Raw genomic sequence first — 26,150 nt, forward strand, 5'->3', positions numbered from 1 at the left:
AGTAGATTGCAAAGGCCTTCATGGAATTGGGTCACTCTTACATCTGCTTTTCTCCAGATACATAAACAGAGGTGAAGTTATCAGCCTACGAGGTCGTGGTAAATCCAGAGCCCACGGTGAAAATTTGTGTCTCTTAAGAAGTGGGCCAGTGTTTGTCCTGCATGGCAGTACCATTGTAACTACAATTTGTAAAAAACACTAACAAACAACAACAAAAATCAAAAATCAAAGCCCTATCCATGGAAGTCTCTAAAAGACTGATGGTTGCTGAAATTGTATCATCTGTGGTTAGAACAAAACAAAGAAGTGATGAAAAATTTCAAAATCCCTTTATAAGTGCTCCTGAGTACACTCTTCCTGCTCTGATGAATACTCCCTTTTCTGTAGATTCAGGGTTATAAATTATGCACTGCATGCATTGCCTGTCATTTCAGATCATAAATCCTTCAGGCTTTGTTTCCTTCATGGTTTTATGGCTACAACTGGAATAGTCCAAAGGAGTTGTACAGTATTAACATCTCTTTTCCCTCTGTTAGAATGGAAGTATTATGGAAGGCTTATCTTTGTGGAAGAATAATGTGGATAAACGTTTTGAGGGCGTTGAAGATTGCATGATCTGTTTTTCAGTCATTCATGGTTCCAACTATTCTCTTCCCAAAAAAGCTTGCAGAACATGCAAGAAGAAGTTTCATTCAGCTTGCTTGGTAAGTACCTGGAGTAATTCTTTTTAAACAGGCAAAATATCATAGAAACACAGATCCCTGGCAATAATACTTATTATTGATGATGTACTAGTGATTCTGATACTCAGCTTGCCTTTGTATATTAAACAGATGTATTTCTCTTTTTCAGTACAAATGGTTCTCATCCAGCAACAAATCCACATGTCCACTCTGTCGAGAGACATTCTTGTGAAACAAAAGGTTCTTTCTTCCTTCTGTGAGCTCAATAACAAATAAAGAGCAGGCAATAAACTGTATGTTAAAAGAAGTTAGCTCTTTGGAAATAATGTCAGTGACTTTAAATTCTTCACTAGTGGAATATGACATATTTACCTCTGGACTGGCTTTTGGTCAATTTGAAGATTCTTCTTTGATATAAAGAAATATATAACAATAATTTATTTTAATTGGTATATTTTTAAGATGTATTAAAAAATTCAGGAACAGTGCAGTTATGTTTGAAAAGTGGTGTTTAAGCCACAGCATAGTTGATTAAAACCTCTTATTTTAGGCATATTGTAACATGATGTTATATAATTAACCCAGGTGATACCTCTTAATATAACAGCTGAATATAACATAGGTGGCATAAAGGTTTGATTTTTTTATTATAATGCATTCATAATAGTCCCTTTTATGGGGGGAAAAGAATGTTGTTGCTGTTAGACATTAAGGCATGAAACTATGGTGATAATCTGTTAAAGCGTAAAATTTAAACGTAGCCTCTTCTAATAAACTGAACTTCCATCTGTCAAAGTTTCTTTTTCCCAAAACTCCTCAACCATCCAGTAGCCTAAAATCATGAAAACCCAGAAGCCCAACTAGAGACCACAGTCATTCCTGCATGACAATGAATGACACCCTCTATTTATTGTTGATTGGCTTTTAAAGAGAGGACAGAAGCTCTGATCAGTTCTTGTTCATCTTCATGAGCTGGCAAATTAGCTATCACTGAATGTCTACTGTACTTCCACTCTCCTAGAATAATAAAGACTCTTAAGTGAACATGCAGATGTATCAGAATTTAATAGCCTTCAACTATACATTTATTTCATGCCTTTTTTTTTAACAGTGGTAGCATACTAGTATATTCCAACTTGGCTGGTATTTGTGGTGGGTTTCTTTGAAAAGTCAATAAAAGTGGGGAATAAATAAATATTATCCATCTCTGTAGTCTCTGGATTGCTGTCTCTTCCTGTATGTGATAACATTTTAGAAATTGATAGTATGAATTTTCAAGACGTCGAGTTTGTAACATGGTCAATTGGCTCTACCTCAGCAGCTATTATTTTAGAGTTTTAGATGTTGATAACTGAAGTCTGTATTTTTAACAGGTAATGCTGGGCTTTCAGAAGAGAAATTCCTTGACCTTTTGTTTTGAGTAGGTGAAAATGGAAAGGATTTAAAGCTGGTATCAAGAAGTCTAAGTGACAAGACAGAGTAGAGAACAAGCTGTATTGTTTCATAGTTCCTGATGCTAAAACTCCAGCATTTCCTCTGTTTCATCACTTGGGTTATTCTAAATTACTTCTTTGCTAGGTCAGTGACTGATCTCAAGGCAGATACCTTAATGGTCTCTTCATGGCTGAGTATTCTCTATATTACTCCACAGTAGTATCCTCCTTGTAAAATGGAATAAAAGGGAGCACAATCACCACACTACTGCCCAGAAGATTTCAGGGCAGTCATAGCATGCCTTGAATCATGGAATTGTTCAGGTTCAAAAAGATGTTTAGGATCCTCAAGTCCAACCATCAGCCCAGCAGCACTCCATGTTTTTAAACAGTGTCCTCAGGTGCTCTATCCACGTGGGTTTTGAGCACTTCCAGGTAGAGTGACTTGGCCACTTTCCATGAGAAGAATTATTGAAATTAGTCAAGACAGCATTATAAACCAATTATATTTCCTTTTCTTTCTTTTATTTCATTCCTTGAGTTCTCATTTAATTTCCTTTCATGAAATGTAACATCATTGCATGAAATGAAATCTCTCATTTTCAACTAATATCATTTTATTGTTTCATTTCACTGCACTTCATGCCATCATGTTCCACTTAATTTTCCTCCATTTCACTTCATTATGTTTTTTTTTTCTTTCTTTTCACTTCACTTTGTTTCTCAGAGATCCAGACTGCTCTTCATCAGTCTTAAACTGAACAACAAGAACAGCTATTCAATGAGGAGCCTAAATGTATTAGAACAAAAAGCATGAACCTTCTGTTCTGGCTTCATGTGACCTGGGTACAGGCCTCAGAGGAAAGAGAGAGATGTATTATCCTTACAGAGAACACACACACATGAAACAGTGTTGTTCCTGGAGACACTTTGCAGTGCTCTGCCCATACCATAATACATGTAGGGAAGAGTCTGAAGACATTTGGGAGGCTGGGGATGGTTTCTGGTGTGTTTGTCTGGGCCTGTAGAGCTTTCACCCTGTCAGGCAGCTGAAAAGCACTGCCACATCTGTCCAGAGCAGTCACAGAACCACAACTGATCTGAGGCCAAGAATGACACTGAGCACAGGGGAAAGAAGTGTCTCACCATCAAGAGGCTCATGAAATCTAAACATGTTTTTTTTTCACCTGTACAGCAAGGTAGAGCCTTGACTTAATCAGATCCCCAGAGAGCCAAGTTTGATTTGGAAGATGATGTTTTTGTAGATAAACAGGAAGTACCTCAGCACCTTTGTAGCCCTGGTTCGTGCCTGAGATATTTGGTTTTCTGAAATTCCTTCCCCAGGGAATTTTCGGTGAACAAGAGACATGTTTTTGTAACAGCAAAATTGTTGACATATTTTTCCCTGGGAGGGATTTCTTGATGTCCCTCTGGTCTGACCAATGTGATTGAAGAAGTTTGTCTTCACCAATCAAATTGTCTGTGTAAAATATTATTAAAAGGGAGACACCTCCCAAGAATACAGGAGTCACTTTTTCAGCCTTCTGCAGTCGGAGTCTGTGTGTAGTTGTGGTGTACTACAGTGTCACATCTTGACCAACACGTGAGCCTAGAGAACAAAGCACACAGGAGCCTGTGGTAGCTTCATTTGGGTAAGCAAAGAGACTGTCCTTTTGAAGCAGGGAAACAAAAGGCAGAGACTTTTGGGCTGGCAGAAGGTGGCATAGGATGCCTTCAGCATGTGACCTCTCTGCAGGGCTCCAGCTGCCACCTCAGGGACACCCAGGGGGAAAGGAAGAGCCCGAGCCTGTGGCCCCCGAGAGACACGTGTCAGGAGGAAGGGCAGGGGACAGGCCAGGGGTGATGGGGAGACTGGTGTCTGCCCCATCTGCTCAGGTGAGTGTCTGGCAGGGGTGTCCTCTGGGGGACAGGGGACACTGAGCAGCAAATGGGGGCAGTGGTGGCAGTTCTGTGGCTGGGACACATCCCTCCTGCTGGTGCCCTGGCACTGGGGGGACATCACAGTGTGATCCCAGGCTGCCATGAGAACCATCAGGGAGGGTGTCAGTCCCAACATCATCCCAACACCAGTGAGAGTCTGTGACAACCACACCACCTTCCCTTCCCACAGGCTGCTTCCTGCTGGAGCTGCTCCCTGCACACGCCTCCCAGTGTGGAGAGGACCCCACCACAGCCTGGCCTTCCTCGTCCCCTGGTGCTTGGGTGTCCTGCCCCATTTGCCAGCTGCCCTTTGGCCTGGCAGAGGTGGAGCAGCACGCCAGCAGCTGCGGGGAGACACCAGGGTGACACCCTGTCCTCACCCCAGTGCCTGCATCAGGCCAGCAGAGCTGGGGACAAAGCCTGTGTCACCAGCCCTGGGGGCTGAAGCTGCAGGACTCCAAGGACCAGAGACACTGCAGCCCCTGGACATTTGTGGCAATGCTGGTGTGAGGATGGGAAGGCATTTCACCCCTGTGGCCAGGTTTGGTGGGGTTCTGAAGCACTGTAATGGCAGGAGTCACTACTGGAGAAGAGTAAGTTAAAGGAGAAAAAAGAAGAAAGATGGAAATCTGCACTACGACTCCTTGGGGCTACAGCAGGTTCCCTGGATGAGCCTCCTGCCTTGGGACACTCTGCAGTTCATGGGGATGGTGACAGGACAAGGAGGAGATGATGCTCTTCCTCCCCTCAAGCCCTGAGAAGGGTTCCAGTGCATCTGGACTGTAAGAGGAGGATGCCAGGAGCCCCAGAGCAGTTGAAAAATACACTTTATTTACAAGTAGAAAATATTTGAAATGCTGCCTCAGCTTCCCAGGGAGGAGCAGGAGGACAGGGCAGTTGGAGGAGTCCCACACAGAGGGAGCAAGGGTGGTGGCCCTAAGGGTGCTAAGTTTCACCTCTGTCCCTGTAACTGGGGCTGCAGGATATCTCTGGGGAGAGCTCAGCCCCTCCAGCCACAGCCTGGTGCCAGCCCCTGCACCTTGTGTGTTTCCAGCCCTCAGCTCCTCATCCCCTTGCCTTGGGTCCCAGAAGGGTTTAGGGTGACAATGGGTGCAGGAAGGGCAAGGGGGGGTTGCCATGCCCCAGGCACCCCCAGAGCTGTCGGGGGATACACAAGGCAGCCGTGGGCAGCCCCACCTGTTCCCCCTCAGTGCTCCTGAGCCCTGGACAGGGAGAGGTGAGGGGTGCAGCTGGGGGCCAGGGCAGAGCCAGCAACGTGGGGACTGGGGACACTTCAGGATTGCTTGTCCTTGCGCAACTGGCGACTGGCCTGGAGAGAACAGAGCGAAGACAGGAGGTTAGGGACTTAGGAACATGAGCAGGGCCCCGTGCTGTGGCACCCCAGGGACTGTCCCCCTTTTCCCCACAGCCCGTACGAACCCAAGGCAGGGCTTGGGGGCACTAGAGTGAGCTCAGAGGTGTGCCCAGGCAGCCCCTACCTTGCCCCTGGGGGACTTGGCGGTGGCGATGCGGGACGAGCGGCGGGTGCCACTGCTGCTGGAGGGCGTGGGACTGCTCCTCTGGGCGCCCGCCCGCCGCAGGAAGCGCTTCCCCAGCATCTTGGGCGTGTTCAGGATGCTGAAGGCCATCGACTGGCGCCTCTGAGCCTGCAGAGGAGGGGCAGGGCCATTAGCTCAGGGTGGGGCAGAGCAGAGGGGTCCCTCCTGCTCCCCGTTTTCCCCTCTGAAGCTTACCTGCGTGGCCGGCTGCTTGCTCTCTTGACTGACCTGGGAGCCACTCTGCTCACTGCGGTCCTGGGTGGTCTGCGGCCGTGGGAAGCAGCTGGTTGGCTTCTTGGACTGGAAAACAGGGGACTGGCTAGTACTGTCATCTGGGGGTCACGCTGCTGTGGGGTTGGCAGCAATGAGGGAACTGAGGGACTGCAGGGAGGGCATGGGAGAAGGGGAGCAGTGCCCAGGGAAGGCAGAAGGCTCAGCCTCCTTTCCATCACTGGGAGCACCACGAGTACTAGACACACCACTGGATACTGGGAACACCGAGCACCGGGATCCAAGATCAGTGGGAACGTGTGGCAAATGGGGATGTTACCCACAGGGCCACAGCAGCTCCCTCAAAACCTGGAACACCCGTTGTTCCCAGCAGGGTGCTGCGATGGGGGACTGGGCTGAGCTCACCGGGGGGGTGTCAAGGGCCTGGTGGGTCTCCTCGGAGAGGCGCTTCCTCTGCTGCCGGGTGGTGATGCTGCTGGCCTGGCTGCTGCCTGCCTCGCCGCGGCTGGCCATGATCTGGGAGGGCTGCATGCTGCCACGTCGCAGCGTCTCTTCAGGGTCCCCCATCTTCACGTCCTCATCCGTGATGGTCACCAAGGAGGTGGAGGGCTGGGGAGGGGACGTGGGGATGTTGCTGAGGGGCACTGTCTGTTCCCAGACCTCCACCCAAGGCGTAGATCTGGAGAAAGGGCTGCCTGACCTCCCCTCCCACCCCGTACCATGTTCTCTAGGGGGTAGCTGCTCTTCAGGTGAGGGGGGCGGGCCTGGTTCCGCCGCTGCAGCTCCGCAATGCGGTTCCAGTCATCCAGCTGCTCCGGCTCATCCTGACACGTGCCCAGGTTCACGGTGCTCCGGCCTAAATCCAAAGCAAGGAAGGATGAGGAGGGTCCCAGGTAAGACCTGAGTCCACCCAAGCCAGAGCAGAACCCCACAGCCAGCAGTCCAAGTGCCTACCCTGACCCCACACACCGAGGCTGGAGCTGCTGGTCTGCTGCAAGCGCAGGGAGCTGCGGGTGACTGGCCGGTACCCAGGGAGGTCCAACAGTCCTGATTTGCCAGGGATCTTCTCAGGGAAGGAGGTTTCCAGCTTCACTAGAGTTTCCTGGGAGGGGAAGCTGGTGAGGGAACGGGTGGAGGCACCTGAGCGCAGACGACCCTTAGCAGGGGAAGAGGTTTTTGTGGATGGAGCCAATGGGATGTTCTTGACCAGTTGCTCAGATTTCACCGGTTTCTGGGTGAGAAAAATCCAGGAAAGAGGGGATCACAGATGGGTTTAGGCTGAAAGGACCTTAAAGCTCATCTTCTTCCACCCCTCTTTCCCTTGGCAGGGACACCTTCCAGTAGACCAGGTTGCTCCAAGCCCCATTCCACCTGGCCTTGAACACTTCCAGGGATGGGGCAGCCACAGCTTCTCTGGGCAGCCTGTGCCAGGGCCCTGCCACCCTCACAGGGAAGAATTTCTTCCCAATATCCCATCTAAGCCTGCCCTCTGTCAATGGGAAGCCACTCCCTTTTGTCCTGTCACTCCAGGCCCTTGTCCAAAGTCCCTCTCCAGGTCTCTTGGAGCCTCTTTAGACACTGGCAGGGCTCTAAGGTCTCCCTGGGGCCTTCTCCTCCAGACTGAACACCTCCCACTCTCTCAGCCTGTCCCCAGAGCAGAGGGACTTCAGCCCCTGGAGAGCTTCTGTGACCTCCTCTGTCCTCTCTCCAGAAGCTCCATGTCGTTCTGACATTGAGGGACCCAGAGCTGGAAGCAGCTCTGCAGGTGGGGTCTTGCCAGAGCGGGGCAGAATCCCCACCTCGCCCCTCTTCCCTCTGTGCTGGGGACCAGCCGAGGACACGGCTGGCCTGAAGCCTGCCAGTGCCCACTGCCAGGTCCCGTTCAGCTCTGCAGCTCCCAGCGTTCCGGGTCCCTCTGCAGGGCTGCCCCTGAGCCCTGCCCGCCGCAGCAGGGCCCTGCTCACATCTGTCAGGGTGATGTTGATGGTGGTGCGGCGCCGCGCCGAGCGCGTCCTGCAGCCGGCGTCCGGAGAGAAGTCCCCCGGGGAATTGGCGCTGCTCTGCAGCTGGGACGGCGTCTCACAGGGGATGGGGGTGAAGTAGAGGCTCTCCAGGGATGGCTGCCTCTGGGGCAGCCGCTGGGACAGCAGGGACTCTTCACTGTCTGATGGCACCACTGAGACTTCCAGCTGAGAGCTGGTGGCCATCCTGCAGAGACAGGGGATGAGGGTAGCACCAGCACCTTACCAAGCCATCAGGAACTGGATTTTTGGGGAGCTGGCAGCAGATTCATCTGTACCTGGTGGAGTTAAGCAGCTGTGACTCATCGAGGCTATCAGTGCTCTGGTCGGCCATACTCTGGCAGGAAGTCTCCTGTCCCTTTACTGTGGGAGTCATCATCTGGAACTTGCTGAGTTCCTGCACCTGTCGTTTGGCAACCTCCACCTGAATGGGAGATAGGGAGGAATGGATGGATCTGTCCTCCAAGTGAGGTGGTGAAGGAGGCAAGGACAAGGAGGGTGAAGCCCCAGTATGCCATCCCCACCTGAGCTTCCAGGCTGTGGATCTGGCTTGTAAGACTCTTGCAGCTCATCTCAGACTCCTTGGCCTGCAGGATGCTCTGCTGTAGCTCCTTGGCCAGCCTCTCTGATTTGCTCTGAAGATCTGTGTTCTCTTTCTGCAGGTGCTCCATCGCCTTTAGCTTCTCTAATAGCTCCTGGTTCTGCTGCTTCTTGGCATCATAATGACTTTTTGCCTTCTCCATCTAGGATGTAAAGCAGAGGAATCCTGTCAAGCTTCCCAGCAGTGGCAGGGACAGTAGGGCCATGCCAGCCCCCAGCATACCTGCCCTTTGTAGTGCTCAGCTGCCTGCTCCTTCTGGGTGAGCTGCACCTGCAGCTCTGCCACCTTCTCCTGATGGCTGGTGACTGCTGCCTGCAGCTCTCCTTCAAGTGCCTGTGGGCAGGGAAGAGACTGGCTTAGAGGCAACCCTGGTGAGCCCCCTGGCAGCACCAACAGCTCCAGGCTTCAGCCCCCAGGTTTTTGGTCCTTCTTTACCTTAACTCTCTGCTGCTGGGTCCAGGTGGCTTTCTCATGCTGAGTCAGCTTTTTATTCAGCTCCTCCACCTGGAAGAAAGTGGCTTGGTGAGATCAGCTCCAGGCACAAAGCTACAATCTTCCTGTGAAGGAGCACATCCTCTCCTCTCTAGCCAGCTCTAGGGCATGACAAAGAAATTTCCTGCCACAGGGCAACCATTCAGCACCACCCACTGCCAAGGAAGATCCCAGGACGTGGCAAGGTGACAGTTATCCCACGTTAGTCCTTACAGGAAGGCTGGTTGGAACTACCCAAGCGTAAGGAGCAGCCACGTGCTGGAAGCAAAAGCCTGTGTTAAGTTCCCAGTGCCCCAGGGCTTGCAACCTGGAGTCCCAGCACTCTTGACAACAGGTAGATGGCTGCTGCAAGTTCTGGCCTGGCCAGTCTCTCCCTACTCCAGGGGATGCTTGAGGAGCCCCCAGCCCCCTGGTGACAGCCACAAGGCCTCTGCAGAGTCCTGGGCAGCTCTGACTGGGACTGGACAGGGAAATGGGGCTTCTCCTGCACTGTTTCCCAAGAGCTAACTCCTACCACATCTGAGATCAATGCTGCTCTAGCCACATCTGGACTATGCTGAGTGCAGCTGTTCCTAGCAGCTGTGCCAAGAGCTGGGCCTTGGTTAAAGGTGGGAGGGGAAGCCACCACAGCACTGACAGTCCTGCAGTGAGCAGCTCAGGACTCTCCAAGCAGCCACTTGCTGTGTGTGCTGCCATGGAGAGGCCATGCCAAGCTGCAGGCACCAATGTGAGGGGGCAGGTGGCAGAATGGGACCCCAATTGCTACCCCCTGGAAGTGAAGATGCCCAGAGACCTGGAACCAAGTGCCCCATGGCTGGGTCCATATTGTGAACAGTTCACAAGAGAAGAGAGTGGCTCCAGCGGAAAGTGGCAAACAAGGAGGGCTGTGCACTGTCTCTGAGCAGCCAGCACTTGGTGTGTGTTACCTGCTTAGTTTGGTCCTTCTGGATAATCTCCAGCTGCTCCACCTGCAAGCACAAAAGCTAGAGGTGAGTACACAGCTGGCACACAGGCTGTTTTTCATAGAATCATTTAGGTTGGAAAAGCCCTCTGAGATTGAGTCCAACCATTCCCCAGCACTGCCAAGACCACCACTAATCCATGCCCCCAGGTGCCACATCCACATGTCTGTTAAATCCCTTCAGGCACAGGGATTCTACCACTGCCCTGGACAGACTGTGCCTTGGCTGGACAACCCTTTCAGGGAAGGAATTTTTTCCTAATATTCAACCTAAGCCTCCCCAGGCACAATTTGAAACCATTTCCTGTTGACAGGTCGCTCGTTAACTGGGAAAACAAGTCACCTGGGAGACCCCCATCTGGCTGCACCCTCTTTTCAGGGAGCTGTTTCACCCTTTCAGGGGAGAGAGGGTCCCCCCCAAGCCACTTTTTCTCCAGGCTTAGCCCCTTTTCCAGGAGGGCTCCCCCAGGCACAGCCCTCCTGCTGGGAGTGGAGCCCCTACCTGAGCTGTCAGTCTCTGCTTCGCTTCCAGGAGCTTCTTCCTCTCTTCCAGGGCCGCCGCTTTGCTGCTCTCATACTCCTTCCTCAGCTCCTCCAGCCTCTGTCCTGCCTCCTCAGCCTCCTGCCTGCTGCTGCTCACCAGCTTCTCAGAGGCTGCCCGCAGCTGCTCCAGCTCCTGCGTGTGCCGCTCCCTGGCCTGGCCCAGCTCTGCCTCAAGCTGCTGCTGCCCCTGGCTGCGGCTCCTGCTGAGGCCCTGGTTCTCCTTGGCCAGCCGAGCATTGGCCTGCTGCAGCCCCGCCAGCTGTGTCCCTGCCTCTGCCGCCTCGGCCTGCAGCCGCTGGATGGCTCGGCTCTGCTCTGCCAGCTGCTCCCGCAGGGACGGCGCCTCGGCCGCCTCCAGCCTGGCCTGTGCCAGCTCGGCCTGCAGCGTGGCCGTGGCCTCGGCTCTCTGCTCCAGCTCCTGCCGCTGCTGGCGTTCCAGGGAGGCGCGCTCGGCCCGGGCGCCGTCCAGCTCCTGCCGCAGGGCGGCCAGGAGCTGCTCCTTCTGCAGGCACTTGTCCTGGCACAGCTTCGCCTCCTGCCGCAGCTCGTCCTCCCGCTCGCTCTGGCAGTGGCGGTCCCTCTTCAGGGCCTCGATGGTCATCCGCTGCTTCTCCATCTCCTCCTGGCACCGCTGCACCTCCACCTTCATCAGGGAGCACCTCTCAGCCGCTCGGGAGGCTGCGGTGGCCATCTCTGTCTGCAGCACCCGCAGCCTCTCCTCCAGCTTCTTGCTCTTCTCCGACTCGGCCAGGACCAGGCGTTTCAGCTCCTTGCTCTCCCCTTCCTTCTCCGTCACCTGCCGACGGAGGATGGGCACCTCGTGCTCCAGGCTGCTGAGCAGGCTGTTCTTCCTCTCCATCTCCTGGACACACTGGGACACTTGCTCCTTCCAGCTCTCCTTCTCCTGCACGGCAGAGCGGAGGGACGCCAGCTCCTTCTCTGCGACCCGCAGCTGGTCCTTGGTGCCTTCCAACTCCTTGGATTTGAGCTTCTCCTGGGAGAGCTGCTGGGAGACTCCCTCCAGTGCCTCAGCAGCTCTCTGGGCATCCGCCTCCAGCTTGGCCACGCGCTGGGCTGCTGTTTGCTCCGCCACAGCCATCTTCTCCTGCAGGGAGGAAATCTGGGCCCTCAGCTTCTGCTCCTCGCTCTCCTTCTCCTTTGCCCATGCCTGAGTGCTGGACAGCTCAGCCTGGAGGGCAGCCAGCTGCTCTGCCTGGGCCTCCAGCACAGCCACCTTCTCCTGCTCAGCCTGCAGCTGCTGGCAGGCCTGGCTGTGCTCCCGGCTAAGCGCCTGCATTTCCTCCTTCAGCCGCCTGCACTCTTCCTCCTTCTCTTGGGCAGCAGGAGAGGCTCCCACGGGCTGCTCCCGGCTCTCCTCCAGCACCTGGCGTGTGGCCAGCTCCTCGCCCCGCTCCGGCAGAGCTGCCTCTCGCTCCTGAATCAGCTGCTGTCTCTCGGCCTCCAGCTCAGCGATCCTGGCCAGGTTGCCCTCCAGGCACTCAGCTGCCCGTCTCTTCTCGTCCTCCAATATTCCCTCAGTGTTCCGCAGGGATTCCTCCAGGAAGAGCAGCTGCTCCTGCAGGCGGCTGTTCTCCCGGGCCAGCTTCTCCTTCTCGGCCAGCCTCTGCTGGCTCTCCTTTAGCCTGCCCTCCAGCTCCTGCAGCTGGGCTTTCAGCGCCTCTGCTGCCACTCCCTGCTGCCGCTGGACACCCAGCTCCAGGATCTGGGCTTCCAGTTCGCCGACCTTGCGGCTCAGTGCAGCCTTCTCCTCATCCACAGCCTGCAGCTGGCTGCTCAGGGCTGCGTTGGCCTGCTGGAGCTGCTGCAGGGCAGAGTCTCTTTCCCTCAGGGTCTGCTCATGCTGGACGCTGAGGGCAGCCAGCTGCTCAGCCTGGCCCTCAGCAGCCTGTGCTTGCAGGTCTGCCTTCAGCCTCTCTCGGGCCCGGTGGCTCTCAGAGAGGGAGTTCTGGAGGCTGGTGACAAGGCTGTCCAGCTGCTGCTTCTCCTCCTCCAGCCGCATTCCTTTGGCCGTCAGGCTGGACACCTCCTGCTTCAGCTCCTCCAGCTGGCAAAGAGAAGAGCAGGGAGACTGTATTGGCTCTGAGTGAGACAGAGAGATAGTGCTGCTCAGCAGTAGCCAACACCTTTCCAGCTACCCATGCAAAGCACAGCACTCTGAAAGCTTCTAAGGGGAAATGAACTCTTAACATTCCCACCCTGCCCTCAGCAAGAGTCTGGGAGTGGGCAAGATCCTGGGAGCAGACACAGTGAGGCCAAGTGACCCAAATTAACCAGAGGGATATTCCACACCATATGATGTCAGCTCAGATTTAAAAGCTAAGGGATGCAGGAGGAACCAGGGGCGATCACTGTTTTGGTGTTTGCCTTCTGGAGCAATCACTCCACGTGCTGAAGCCCTGCTTCCCAGGAAGTGTCTAAACATCACTTGCTGATGGGAATTGAGATTACTTTTTCTCTTTGCTTATGCACACAAACTTTCACTTTTCCTTTTTTGCTTTAGTAAATTGCCCAATCTCAACCTACTAGCACTTTTCCATCTTGTTTTTCTCTCCCCTGTCCTGCTGGGAAGGGGAGTGACAGTGGGGCTTGGAGGGTACCTGATGCCCAGCCAACATCAGATTACTACAGGACAAAACGTGCACCCCCTAGGTGTTCCTCAAGCTGTAGCCAACAGGCTCAGCAGAGCCCCACGTGCTGCATCCCACTGGGAGCTGCCCAGTGCCTGCCTCCCCTCCCATCAAACCCCCAGTGCACCTTGCTTTCCCCTCAGTTTTGTGCCACTCTGCTCCCTTGGACCAAACATTTTCTTCTCACCATGCAGGAGATGCTCCCTTCACAACTGATTCATGTTGTGGGAGGCTGGGGAAGCCACCAGCTCCCTGGGAGCAGTATTTGCAAATTCAGCCCAAAAGGGGCTCTCCCAGACTGCTCAGCCCCACATCTCCTATCCAGCAGCAGAGAGCAGCAGGCTCTGCCCCACATGGCTTTGCCATGCATCTCCTGCCACCTGCTGCTCTCTCCAGCTTCACCAGTTTATCATCCAAGCCCTTGCCCCAAGGTACCTTCAAAATGTCCCCCATGACTTCTCCCTTCTCCTGGGTGCTGCACTCCTCCAGCTTGGCCAGCTGCTCCTCCAACATCGAAATCTTTCCCTGCAGAATCTCGATTTTCTCTTCTGAGCATTTCTGGGGACAGAGATGGGACTGAGCACGGTGCAAGACAGAAGAGCCAACCAACCAAGGAGAGGCACAGTCTCCCAGTCAGTACTGACACCATGCTTTTCCAGCAGCTTTGTCTCTCCCCACTGCAAGGACAGCAGCCTGTCCCACCATGGGGAATCCTTCCTAGGAACAGGGAGAGGCTTCCCATGGGAGCTGAGAGTTACACAGCTTCTCCCTGTGGGCTGGCACAAACGGGCAGGAGGCTTCTGGCTGCTGCACCCAGCTAGGGGGGCTATGGGGGGACTACAGGGGGCACCCACCACTCCCCAGGCCCCCTCACCTTATCCTGCAGGGCAGCATGCAGCTCCTTCTCCAGCTGTTGCTGCTTTTCCTGCGACTGTGCCATGGCACTGTTGTGCTCCTCCGAGAGCTCGTTCAGGGCTCGCTGCAGCTGGACCATATTGCTGGCAATCTCCCGCAGCTGCCAAGTGAAAATCCATCCAGTCCAGAAGAGAGTCAGAGTGTGCCTTTGCTGTCCAGGGCTCTGCCTACTCCCCATTCCCAAGAGCTGCAGCACACATGGGCATCCTGGCTTCTGGGTGCTCACCACATGCAGGCAGCTCCACCCAGTCCCCATTCCCCCACCACAGTTCCTGTTGGGATCAGAATCCAGAGCCCAAGGCAGGCTTGCTCGCTGGGTCAAACATGGCATCAGCAGAACCACAAACATCCCAGCATCAGGCACTGCCATCAAATCCTCCCCCCTGGGTTCCATCCAACCAAACAGGCTATGGGGACATGGAGACAACACTGCACCCCATACCTTGAAGGAAAGATCCCCGTTCTCCTCAGAGAGCTGGTTGATTTTTCGGTCCATCTGGGCTTTTTCAGTCCTCAGGTCCTGGCACTGCCTGAAGGCCTCGTGCAGGCGTCCCACCAGGCTGTGGGAAAGGAGGTGGTGAAGGAGGGGTGCACGCTGGTGCCCAGCAAGGATATCACCAGGGATTGGTGCTGCTGGATATTGCCAAGGAAACTAAAGCTTCCAAGGCAGACCTCCCTGCCTTGCTGTGACTCTACCACCAGGCCAGCTCTAACACTGGGTCCCAACAGCTGGCAAAGCAGAGTAGAGATAAGCAGTGTTTGTGCTTTGCAGAAGCCCAACTGCTCCAAACTGAGAGCAGAGGCACCTGTGGGACACCAACCACCCCCCTGCAAAGGGAAATAAGTGAGGAGAGGACAAAAAAGACATGGCACTTCCAGTGGAGGTTGGGCAGCCTTCCTGAGTAAACAACTGCACAGGGACAGAGGACACAGTGTGACAGGTGATTTCAAGTGTGTGACAAAGCCTAGTACAGGAGATCAAAGAAAAGACCTGGGAAAGGGGCTGGGGTCAGGAGTTCCAGGATCACCCTGAAAGGTTCCCCTTTTGCAGGCCAGCTGAGACCCACACGGACAGCACACCCTTTTAACATAACAGGAACAGCTGATCCCAGGCAGGGTTTGGGTTAAGAGTGGGCTGTTAGAACAGGCTGCATGGTTTGGGACTGGATCCATGCCCACTGCAATACAAATGGACTGCAGGCCATAACTGCCCTGAGGGCACGGGCAGTGTGACGGTGGCACAGCCGTGTCCTGGGCTGATCCCACAGCCTGGGCAGCAAGACAGGAGGGGATTCTGCTCCTCTCAGGTGGGACCCCACCTGCAGAGCTGCCTCCAGCTCCCCAGTATCACAAGGATGTGGAGCTGCTGGAGCAAGTCCAGAAGAGAAGCTCCGAGGACTGCTGGAGCCACTCTGCTCTGGGAAGAGGCTGGGAGAGACCTGGGGATGTTCAGCCTGGAGTAGAGAAGGCTCCAGGGACACCTCAGAGCACCTTCCAGCACCTAAAGGGGCTCCAAGACAGCTGGAGAGAGACTCTGGTCAAGAGCCTGCAGTGACAGGACAAGAGGGAATGGCCTCCCACTAACAAAGGACAGAGTTGAAGTGGATATTGGGTAGAAATTCTTCCTTGAGAGGCATGGTGAGGCCCTGGCACAGGTTGTCCAGAGAAACTGTTGCTGCCCCACCCCTGGAAGTGTTCAAGGTCACATTGGATAGGGCTGGGAGCAACCTGGCCTAGTGGAAGGTGTCCCTGCCTATGGCAGGGTGTTCCAGCTGAATAAGCTTTGAGGTCCCTTCCAACTCAGACCCTTTCTTGATTCTGTGCCTGCTGTCTCCTCCCCAGGGCACAGCAGCAGAGGAACAAGAAGAAGGTTTGCTTTCTCCTGTGTCATGCGCTGCTAGGGAAGAGACACACAACTCACACACACAATAGGGTCTGGGGATGTGGGAGTGACAAGGTCCCACCCAGGAGGAAGGAGTGGGTGTTCCTGGAGGATTACCTCTCGTTCTTCTCCCTCAGCTCCTCCATTTCTCTGGGCTCCAGCTGGTCTTCAGCTTGCTTCTCATGGAGCTTTGCCAGGCGATCCATCCGCTGCTGCATCGTGGTGATCTGAGCATCTGGGGAAGGCGGCAAGAAAGGGCCCATCACCAACTTTTCATGTCACTGGAAGCCCCCACAACAGCATTTCTGCACAGAAACCCTCTGCAGCAGGAGATCAAAGAGCCAGGCTACCAGCACTGCTGCTCAGCATAGGTGTTGCTTCAGTCATGGCTTTTGCTGCCCAGGATGTATAAGGGAACACAAGACGGAAGGAGGAAGCTGGAGTCTCACTTGCGGCCTGGCAGGATGGACCATCCATCAGCAGAGTTGTGGTGGGGTCACAACAGAGAAGTCAGAGAAACAAGGGAGATCTCTGCCCCACAGACCCCCTCCCTGCAGCCCAGGACATCCTGCTAGTGACTGACCCTTCTCCATGACGAGCTTCTGGCTCTCCGCCACCTCCACCTCCAGCTCTTCCCGGTTCTCTCTCTCAAAAGCCAGCTGCTCCTTCAGCCGCCGCAGCTGAAACTGGGGGGTCTGCATGATGTCCCCCATGGGTGAAGACGGAGTGCTGGGCAGGCAGGAGACACACACAGAGCTGGATTACCCCGTGCCAGCACAGGCCCCATGCAGCCAGACCCACTCTGCTACCCCCATCTCTGGGCCAGGTTCTCCTGCCTGGCTCCCCCAGGAACTGCTGCCTTAAAACTCTAGGAACAGAACAATGCCTTGGTGGCAATTATGGAAAAATCCCCTCGGGTGCCTCCAATTACAGACCACCTTTTATATTGCCTCCTATATTAAATTTGTTTTCGAGGTGTGTAGTTTTGTCCCTACATTTTAAAGGTATGGGTTGCTCCCCCTGCTGGTTCAACCCTCTTCTGAGGCCCCTCTTTTGCTAATTCCTTATGGGAAAGTGTCTTGGGAGGGTGGCATGTCCTTGGTTCCCCAAAACAACCAAGATTAGGATAGGGTCTTTGGAATATGTTTTGTCTTTCCATCTATTTGTCTTTCTTTTCTACCCTTTCTGGGTAAGAAAAATACTGGAGACAGACAGGAACTATAGAACTATACAGTAACAGTCTAGAAAGCAATGAATATACAGTGTGACCCCACAGGGCTGAAGCAGTGACCACCCCCCTGTGCTGGGCACTGGTGAGGCACCTCCAACCCTGGCTTCAGTCCTGGACCCCTCACAAGAAAGACAAGGAGGTGCTGGAGTGTGTCCAGAGAAGGGCAGCAGAGGTGGGGAAGGGTCTGGAGCATGACTCTGAGGAGGAGCAGCTGGGGAGGCTCAGACTGGACAAAAGGAGGCTGAAGTGGCTCCTTCTCAATCTCTACAACTCCTTGAAAGGAGGATAGGGCCAGTTGAGTGTTGGTCTCTTTTCCCAGGATAACAAGGGATAACACAACAGGAAATGGTCTCAGGTTGTGCCTGGGGACGTTAAAGCTGGATATTGGGAAAATTCCTTCTCTGAAAGGTTTGTCCAGCCACAGCATAGACTGACTACCCGTTGCACTGGTGGAGTTCCCATGGTTGGAGGGATTTAAAAAAACCATGTAGATATGACACCTGAAGACAGGGTTTAGTGGTGGCCTTGGCAGTGCCAGGGGCCACAGTTGGACTTGATGGTCTCAGGGGGTTTTTCCACCCTGAATGATTCCATGATTCTAAAAGCAGCTAGAGACCAAGCTCACCCCCACCATCCATCCCCACATCATGCCCGAGCAATGTGCAGCAGAACAGCACCAAGGCAGAAGAGGGCATTCCAGGGAGTCAGCGTGCAGCCCAGCTACATCTGTGGGTCCCAAAAACTGCCCTAGCCACTCCCCCCTTTCCTCATTTCCCCTGGCAGCCAGGGCACATACCTGGTGCTGGGGAAGGAGGCGATCCTCTGCAGCTCCAGGAAACGCACCTCTTGCTTGTGCGGGAGAGAGAACGGTGGGGAATGCTCCTCAAAGATGCTGCTGGATGGCTCTGCTGGAAATAAAAAGGGAGAAGAAGGCTGTGATCTTTAATATCTAAGAGGCTGAGCAGCTGAAATCTCAGGGAACCACAAATTCCAGTAGGGATGGAACAGTCCAACTGAGGAAGCCATAAACCTGCCCTATATCCCCATCTCTCCTGTGCCACAGTCCTTCCCCAGCAACAGGACTGCCAGCATCCCACCTGCTCCACTCCTCCAGGGAAAGGCTGAGGTACTGCTGAGTGGGAAGAGCCAGCAGCTCTAAGGCAGCCCTACTCTTGGAGTTTACAGGGCACTGTTTTGTAGCTGAGCAGTCCAGCTGCCTTTATGGCTGGGCAGCTACAGCAGCACAAATGGGAGGAAAAGTCAGGGCCCAGCACGTACCTTTCCTCTGCAGAAATGGCTCCAGATTCTCATTCAGGCACTCCTCGTTATCCAGCACAAATTTGAGGATGGATGCCAATTCAACCTGTGTTGGAGGAGCTGCAGAGTTAGTGGCTCTGCTGCAGGTCACAGGCAGCAGCACAGCAGGTGTGGGGCAGTGGGCAGCTCCCTGTGCTGCTGCCCACACTTGTCACCACAAGCTTTCCACAGCCCAAAACCCCTGAGAGCACCACAGTGCCCACTCCACACTGTCTTTGAATGGGACCCAGGAGAGCAAGTCTTGGAGCATCTCTCCCCAAAGGCACTGCTGCTTCCCCCTGCACCCTAGATCCAGAGGAGGAACCCCAAAGGGATTACCTGGGTCTTGTAGTCCAATGCATTCCAGTCCCCGAGATTCTTGGAACACATGGAGGCGTGATAGAGGAGCAGCACGGCCACCTGCAGCAAGCAGGAAAACCATCACTAACCCCAGGCCAGTCACAAGCAGACTGGTGCTGTCTGGGACTTAAACATGCCCCACAGTTACCTTGGCCAGCGCCAGCTCCTCTCCATCCAGGAGTTTCTGTGCAGAAACCAGGTTTTCTGCAGCAAATTTGTGCCTGCAGTGCTCTGCAAGATGAAGCAGAATTCCCTGTCACACAGGAGCCACTGGGCACGCTGCCTCCCCTGAGATGACACTCCTGGCCAGGAGGGCACTGTAATGCATCCCCAGGGAGGAGGGACATGAGGCAGGATGTACTCCAGAGCTGAGATCCCAGTGTTCAACCCTGGCCATTAACCCTGACCAACTTTCATTCCCCACCCTGGAACCCCAGCCTAAATCCCAGCCTCCCCACCTGGGCATCTCCCCTCCAACATCAGCACAAACAGAGAGTTCCATCTCTGGAGGGTGAGATATGAGGTGGGATATGCTGTCTTCCCTCCAGGAAAGGCTGAGCAAGAGTGTGAGATACTTCCCATTTCCCCTCCCAGGATTTCTGCTTGGCTAAAGGTTTTCCACTGGGATTTGAAGAGCTTGAGTCCAGGTACCCAACTAGGAAAACTGCTCCAAGGCAGCATCACCAGAGCAGCCACTGGCACGCTGCCCTTCACACCCAGGACCTCCTCTGCTCTGAACTCAGGCTCTGGCAAGGATTTCCATCTGCAAGTTTGCCATAGGAAGCTTTCCCTTAAACAGGCTGCTGTGGGAAAGCTGCTGGCACCTCACAAAGCTGCTGATGGTGGGAGGGGGTGTCACTTTGTGGAGGGGGAAGCTGCAGACAGGAGACCAGACTCCCTCAGAGGTCAGGGACACCGAGTAGGGGCAGTCACTTTCCCCAGCACCAGTGGAGGGTCTTACTCTGCAGGAAACCATGGATGAAGGAGATCCTCTCTGGCAGTGGCTGCTCCAGCACAGACTCCCCCTCCTTGTTCCCGTGGCTGCAAGAGTGCAGGATTTGGTTAACTCTTTCTGGACGGATTAGACCAATGCTGAGTTTTGTATTAAAGGGGCTGGCTCTGGGGCACTGCTCTGCCTTCCACCCCCACACCAGGGCCAGCAGAGCCAGGGCCAACCACGCCACGCACGGGAGCGGAATTCCCTGGAATCTCCCTGCTGGGAGAGCAGCTGGAGCTGGGCAGCCAACACCTCCCCAGCACTGCTTCCTCCTCTGCCTGCCAGCCTCAGCATCCAGCACAGCACAGGGAGCTTGTGGTGGCCCCACAGACCAGGAAGGACCTCAGGAGCCAGTCCATGCATGGAGCCTTGATGGATTTTGGGGAGGCTGAAGCTTCCTCCTGCACTTATTTGTGACTACACTCTTCCTGGGCAGCCACCACTTCATGGAATATCCTGAGTGGGAAGGGACCCACAAGGGTCACTGAACCCAACTGCAGCTCAAAAATGGCATGCCCAAAACCCACACCAATCATGCCTGACCAGCAGCACTGCTTCAGTACTGTCTCTCCCTCCCAAGGTGCCAAAAATGGGAACCTGGCCCAGGACAGGTTCTCTGCTACGAGAATTTGCTCCTCCTCATGGAGACCTCCCCAGGTGCCACCAGGAGCTCCTCACATCAGCTGGCTGCTGAGGCGGCTGCCCTGCACTTTATCAAGCAATGGCCAGGCCTCTTTAGAGAGCACACGCCACCAGGATCCCTACTAATCCCAGCTGGAGCACAGATCCAGGAGATTAACCACGGCTGACTAAATATATCTGTGGTGCAGGCAGCTCCTTCCTCCCCACCCTCTGCAGGCAGATCCCTGCTCCAGGCAGACTCTCCTTACCCTGTGCAGGAGGTAATCCCAGCAGACAGGATCCCAGAAAACCTCTCACGAGAAGGTTTTGAAAGCAATGCAAGGAAGCCTCAAACCCTCTCAATTTCTTTTGCCAGCTCCTTAACCACCAGGCTTCATCCCACCTCTGATGCCCACTACGGCCTGTAGATTTTAGTTGTCCCTTGCTCCCAGGCAACAAACAATTCCTGAAGGAGGCATTCCTCCCACCCCTGCCTAGCCACCTCAGGTGCCAGGACAGAGCAAACAGGCTCCATCCTGACCACACTATACAAAATGCAGCAGCCTGACATCCCCAGGCAACAGAAACTGTCACTCTTTACACTGCTTCCCAGATCCAAGGCTTCCTCAGGATCCCAAGGCTGCCGCTCAAGGAAAGCTTGCTGAGGGCTCTTCCCTCACCAGAGCAGCATCAACAGAAATTAATCATCTGTGCAGCTGCAGGAACCCCTGTGCCACTGGAAGCAGCACTCAGGTCTTCTCTTCAACGCCAGGAGTGAACCCAGATGTTAAGTGCCAGATGTGATAACAAGTCTCAAACGACAGGAACTCGGACCAAAACATTCCCTGGGCGGCTCTGTGGGACCCAACAGCTCTGCACACAGATCCCAGCTGTGCAGTGGCACAGAGGAGATGGAGATCCCAGCATCTCATATGCCAGAGGAGGAATAAAACACCCCAAGACCCCCACTCCCACCCTGCCCACTCCTGGGGGCTGAGGCCACGGCTCCAGACCCAGCTGTGTGGTTTCAAATGTGCACACAGCTCCCCATACTCACATTTTGTGGATAATTCTGATAAAGACACTGCAGTCCTGGAGCTGAGACAGATCATTGAAGGGATCAGGACAAACCTTTGTGCTGTTCACCTAGAAATGGGGTGGGACAGTCAGAAGGCAGAAGCCAAAACAACACTGTGCTGTGCCACCCACCATTTCCAGTCCTGGCAGGGGAGAGCAAGACTGATCTGGCAGTGAAAGTAAATCTACCCCTTCAAACCACCCCTACCAAAGGAACAGATGAACATGATCCCCACAGCTCTGCATCTGGGTGTCTGGCACAGGTCCCACTTATCATTCTGCTGGGGCCCCTCTCTTCTGGAGAGCCTGAGAGACATGGGGGTGTTCAGCCTGGAGAAAACAAGGCTCCAGGGAGACCTTAGAACCCTTGCCAGTGCCTAAAGGGGCTCCAAAAGAGCTGGAGAAGGATTTTGAACAAGGGCCTGGAGTGACAGGACAAGAGGGAATGGTCTCCCACTGACAGAGGACAGGGTTAGATGGGATATTGGGAAGAAATTCTTCCCTGTGAGCACTGTCCCGTAAAGCTGTGGCTGCCCTATCCCTGGAAGTATTCAAGGCTAGGCTGGATGTGGTTTGGAGTAACCTGGTCTACTGGGAGATCTCCCTGCTCATGGCAGAGCGTTCCAGTTGAATGAGCTTAAAAGTCCCTTCTAAGCCAAACCATTCTATAAGTTTTTGCTTGGACACAGCAGCACTTTGTGAGGCAGATCCAACAACCCCTTCACAGGACACCTGCTGCCTGCTTCAGGCTCAGCTCCATCTCCCAGGCAGTTTCCTTAACCAGACCAAGCCATTCCAGCATTTCGGGTTACTCAACAGGAAGGGTGAGCAAGGCTCCTCCTGCAAACACCCACCTGCCCAGGAACTGGGCTACCCTACAGCCTGCCCCAGCCACAATCCCTCCTGTGACAAGCCCCAGCATTGTGCCCAGAAGCAGCGAGTGCTGGTGGCAGCACGTCCCACCTATGCAGGGAACTCCAAGAGGGACTTACCCAAGCAAGGAGAGCAGCAGCTCTTGCGCTGTGAAGAGACATCGTGGCCAGCCTGTCAGGTCACTGCCCACACCTAAAAACACCAACAAAGGTGGGAGGGCAATAAAAACCGTCAAGTGTAGTAATTATGTAACTAAGTGCCTCCTACCCAGCACCAGCCATCTGTGCCGCCCACCAAGGGAAGATGTGTCCCTGCATCTGGCCAGCTGCAGGGGGAACAGCCAGCATCCTTCTGGCTCCCCACAGGCAGGGAGCTTGGAGCAATGCTGAGCAGCAGCCAGGTCTACTCCCACAGGTTAGGATCCTGACAGGGGGCAGTGGAAAACTGCTACTCGGGCTCCTCATTCTCCTGCTGTGCCTTCTTCCCTCTCTCTCGCCTCCAAACGTCACTGACGTTTCTTGCCTGGCAAGGCAGTGGCCCAGCCATTGGAGCGCTGCCAGCTCCCCTTCCCACTGCTGCTAGTGAAAGAACCACCTGCTGGGGGCACAGGGAGCTCGCCGGGCATCGCTGCATTGGGTGGGAGCAGGGATCTGGGATCACCGCCAGCTCCCCTTCACAGCGACCTTTGCCTCCGTGCTGGCTGCCCCCACTGCCACCCTGGGAGTCTTCCAGGGCCGGCTACTGCTGGGAGCCAAAAAGTCACCCAGATGACGAGGGGCTCCTCATTCTATACTGCACCGGGACACCGGCACGACGACGGGCCAAAAGCCTGGTCAGGATCTGCAGCTGCTCAGCACAGCACAGCCAACCGGGCACGGTGGCTTCGGAGCTCCCACCGCCGCCAGTCCAGCCGGGAGGCACGGCATCCCCAGCAGGACACGTCCTGCCTCCAGCTTGGCTAAAACTCGGCTCCCATGCCCGGCTCACTCAGCAATTACTGTCCCTCCGCCCGGTGGCACAGCCGCCACCTCTCCCTAAAAACCCGCCCAAAGGCACGGGGTGAAGCACTCGTGCAGCACGGGACGCAGACCCTCGGAGAAAACCGCGGGCCACCAGCGTCGAGCTGCGTTTCAGCACAACCTGTCGGCAAACACACTGGTGCCTGCCGTGAGATCCGGACGGCCAGGGCTAACCCGGCCCCGCCGCGGTCACAGCCCGGCTTGTCACCGCTGACATCGGCCACCCCGAGCACCCGAGACAACGCCACGACCCTCCGTGACGACGTGCCATTCGTGACGGCAGGCGGGAAGCGGCTGCGGAGCCCGCCAGAGGCCCCGAGCGCCTTCCAGCCTCACCCCCGAAGAGAGCAGCTGCAGGGGGCGGTGGGCAGCGGGCTGCGAGCCCCGGAGGCGGCGGCATTGTCCTTCCCCGCGCTGCCCGGCGCCGCTCCGGTCACCGCGCGGCGTTACGCAAGCCCGCGCTCCGGAGCTCCCGGCGCCCCGGGGGGACGCGCCCGCGGGCCCCGGCCCGTCCCAGCGCAGGGGTCCCGCCGCGGGGAGCACCGGGCGGGGGGACAGACCCAGGGCAGCCCCCGCGCACCGACGGGCCTGCAGCCGGGGAGAGCCGCCGCCGGGCCGAGCGCCCGGATGTTGGCGAGCCCGACGCGGCCACCCGCGGCCCCGGGACCCGCACCTCGGGCCGGCGAGGCGCCGGGCCGGTAGCCCTACGCTGCCCTACGGGGCGGCGGGGCTGGGCGAGCTGAGCTTCGCCGCCGCCGCCTCCCTCCCTCCCTCTCCTCCGCGCCAGTCCCGTGGAAAACAAAACAAGGAAGAGGCAGAAAGTCTTTGTTGGGGCCTTACCGGGGCCGCGCGGCCGTCGTCGGCGCGCTGCGGTTAATCCGCCATGAGCGCTGGCAAGCCACAGAGGGCCGGGGAGGCGGCGGCCACGCACAAAAGAAAAGTTGTTGAGCTTCTCTTCGGCGGGGCTGGCAGGCGACGGTTCCCCTTCCTGGCCCTGGGCCACCCCACGTCACCGCGCCGGGGCCGCGCTCGTTAAAGGCGCACGGCACACAAACCTCCGGCGCCCCGCCACGGGGAGCGCAATCGCCCGACCCTGGACGCGCTCACTGCCGCCACCCCAACCAGGCCCGCGGTGACGGGGCGCCGCTGGGGCCGCCACACACCCGGCCCCGGCACAGCTCGGCAAAAGCGGGGGGTGGCAGGGAATGGCCCCTGAAGCCACATCTCCCTCCGGCCTGACTGGAGTCACATCCCAGCTGAGCCCTGAAAACCCCCGGCCCCGATACGCACACAGCCCGCGGCCACAGCTTCCACGGGAACCGCACCTAGGGGCCGCCGGCTAGGCCACGGAGCTGTGGGCCGAGGACGGGACGCTCACCCCTCGCTGCTGTCCGGGACACCCTCGGAAGTCATCTCCGCAGGTTCTGGGCCGCCTGGAGCCGCCCGGGGCCGCAGGAGGGGGCTGCCCCGAGCACGGCACAGGAAGGGCACAAGGAGAAGGTTCTTTCAAAGCGGCGCTGGGGGCAGCAGAGGAACCCGCCAGGAGCGCGGCCGCTGAATGCCGCCGGCCGAGGCTCCGACTTCGCCAAGCCCCGGGAAACCGAGACCCACACGCCCGAGACACCAGGAGCCCCCCGGCCTGAGGGAAGGGGACGCGGCTCAGCTCGGCCCCACACGAAGGCTGTGCCACAGCCGTGCCCCAGGGGTTCGCGCCTCTTGACACAGCCTCGCTCGGCGGCCCTCAGCACCCGCCAGGGGAATCACCGGGGCCCGCCCCGCCTCAGCTCTCCCCGTACCGTGACCGTGACCGTGGCTCGTCTCCGTCCTGGGGGTCGCCGGGGCTCCACTCGTACCGATGTTCCGTAGCACACCGACGCCGGAGGCGCCCGGGCCGCCGCCGCTCTTATTCGAACGGCAGCGCCCGCCCCCGCCGCTGCGCATTGGGCACGGGCGGGCCGGGGGCGTCAGCGGCACACACCGCGGGCTGCAGGGGGCGCCGGGACACCCGCGGCCGGGGGCCACCCTGAGACACGTGCCGGAGCCCAAGCGATGGGAGCCCCGCGACTGGGGAGCTTAGAGGGCTCCTGATGCACAGGGGAAACACCTCCCGTGTAGGGAGAGTGACACGTGGGTGTTACTTCAAGTTTGCCTGCTTTTCGCCGTTTGTATTTTGGTTTCACGCAGCTTCAAGTAAACGGTGTGTATTTTTAGAATTGTTTAAATTCTTCTCCTCTGGGAGGAGAATGAGGATTGATGGTGATGCTCGCCAACAAGGTCAAAGAAGTGGCTACCTGTGTAGCCAATCTTGGCCTGTCTGTAAATTTGTATATATACAGAGTCAAAAAAATGAAGTAGAAGCTTTCCTACTTAACCTCCTGCTGGCCTGCTTCGTCCTTTCGTGCTCCTAACAGCAGCCACACGTGTGACCCTCCGTCACACATGGGGCCATGCTCCGTGTTGGAGCATGGGTCTCAGGTCCCCACTCAGCGGTGAGGACACACGATGGGAGGGCATGTCACACGTGGAGGGGGTTGTGTGGGGCCACAGCGAGTCAGGGGACACATGGGGGACTCTGGCAGTGTGTCACTGCAGACACCTCACTCTGCCACGCAGTGCCAGCTAGGCAAGGGTCCTCACTGGCCCCCAAACCTGTCCTGACCTACTACTGAGTGGGGCCTCATCTCACCTGGGGAGCCCTGAGCTTGTCCCCATGGCCACAGTCCTATTTCATCCTGTAGAGGCCCAGAGAAGTTTAGACATGGACTG

The 26,150-nt window shown here is 56.0% G+C and overlaps 2 protein-coding genes and 1 long non-coding RNA gene across 4 annotated transcripts in view; 2 read left to right on the top strand and 1 right to left on the bottom strand.

Annotated features, from left to right (window-relative positions):
- Positions 1–1,895, top strand: part of LTN1 (listerin E3 ubiquitin protein ligase 1) — a 28,589-nt gene extending 26,694 nt beyond the window's left edge. Inside the window, exons 29-30 of the mRNA XM_066340614.1 lie at positions 537–704; positions 853–1,895. Of these exons, the coding sequence (XP_066196711.1) occupies positions 537–704; positions 853–915 (231 nt within the window). The 3' untranslated portion in view covers positions 916–1,895. The remainder of the gene's footprint in view (positions 1–536; positions 705–852) is intronic.
- Positions 1,896–2,988: 1,093 nt separating this feature from the next.
- LOC136375240 (uncharacterized) lies at positions 2,989–4,903 on the top strand. The gene is made up of 2 exons (XR_010746046.1): positions 2,989–4,012; positions 4,248–4,903. It is a non-coding gene; the product is annotated as an uncharacterized lncRNA (long non-coding RNA).
- NUMA1 (nuclear mitotic apparatus protein 1) lies at positions 4,868–24,469 on the bottom strand. 2 transcript variants are annotated; one of them, XM_066340622.1, is made up of 26 exons: positions 24,225–24,469; positions 22,485–22,557; positions 21,473–21,561; positions 19,759–19,838; positions 18,946–19,028; positions 18,777–18,857; positions 18,420–18,504; positions 17,938–18,049; positions 16,494–16,639; positions 16,028–16,145; positions 14,471–14,588; positions 13,988–14,128; positions 13,549–13,671; positions 10,425–12,530; positions 9,888–9,929; positions 8,905–8,973; positions 8,692–8,802; positions 8,393–8,611; positions 8,147–8,292; positions 7,812–8,055; positions 6,802–7,078; positions 6,567–6,703; positions 6,253–6,456; positions 5,812–5,916; positions 5,557–5,724; positions 4,868–5,387 (listed from the first exon to the last, which is right to left on the bottom strand). In XM_066340622.1, exons 2-26 carry the CDS (start codon positions 22,524–22,526, stop codon positions 5,352–5,354), a joined length of 5,082 nt encoding a protein of 1,693 aa, XP_066196719.1. In that variant the 5' UTR covers positions 22,527–22,557; positions 24,225–24,469; the 3' UTR covers positions 4,868–5,351. The 2 variants fall into 2 exon arrangements, with proteins under 2 accessions (XP_066196719.1, XP_066196720.1); XM_066340623.1 differs by having other exon boundaries at positions 6,817–7,078; positions 24,225–24,468.
- Between the last annotated feature and the right edge of the window lie 1,681 nt (positions 24,470–26,150).

This window comes from Sylvia atricapilla, chromosome 2 (genome assembly GCF_009819655.1).
Source record: "Sylvia atricapilla isolate bSylAtr1 chromosome 2, bSylAtr1.pri, whole genome shotgun sequence".
In the NCBI taxonomy this organism is placed as follows: Eukaryota; Metazoa; Chordata; class Aves; order Passeriformes; family Sylviidae; genus Sylvia; species Sylvia atricapilla.

What these genes read in the sequence shown, in the direction of transcription:
- NUMA1 (XM_066340622.1), bottom strand. Translation starts at nt 22,526, where the DNA reads ATGTCTCTTCACAGCGCAAGAGCTGCTGCTCTCCTTGCTTGG. An exon ending in CTGAGGGAGAAGAACGAGAG is followed by an intron (nt 14,589 to 16,027) that starts GTAATCCTCCAG and finishes CCTTTCCCACAG; the next exon opens with CCTGGTGGGACGCCTGCACG. An exon ending in AGGCCCTTGACACCCCCCCG is followed by an intron (nt 5,917 to 6,252) that starts GTGAGCTCAGCC and finishes CCTGTTTTCCAG; the next exon opens with TCCAAGAAGCCAACCAGCTG.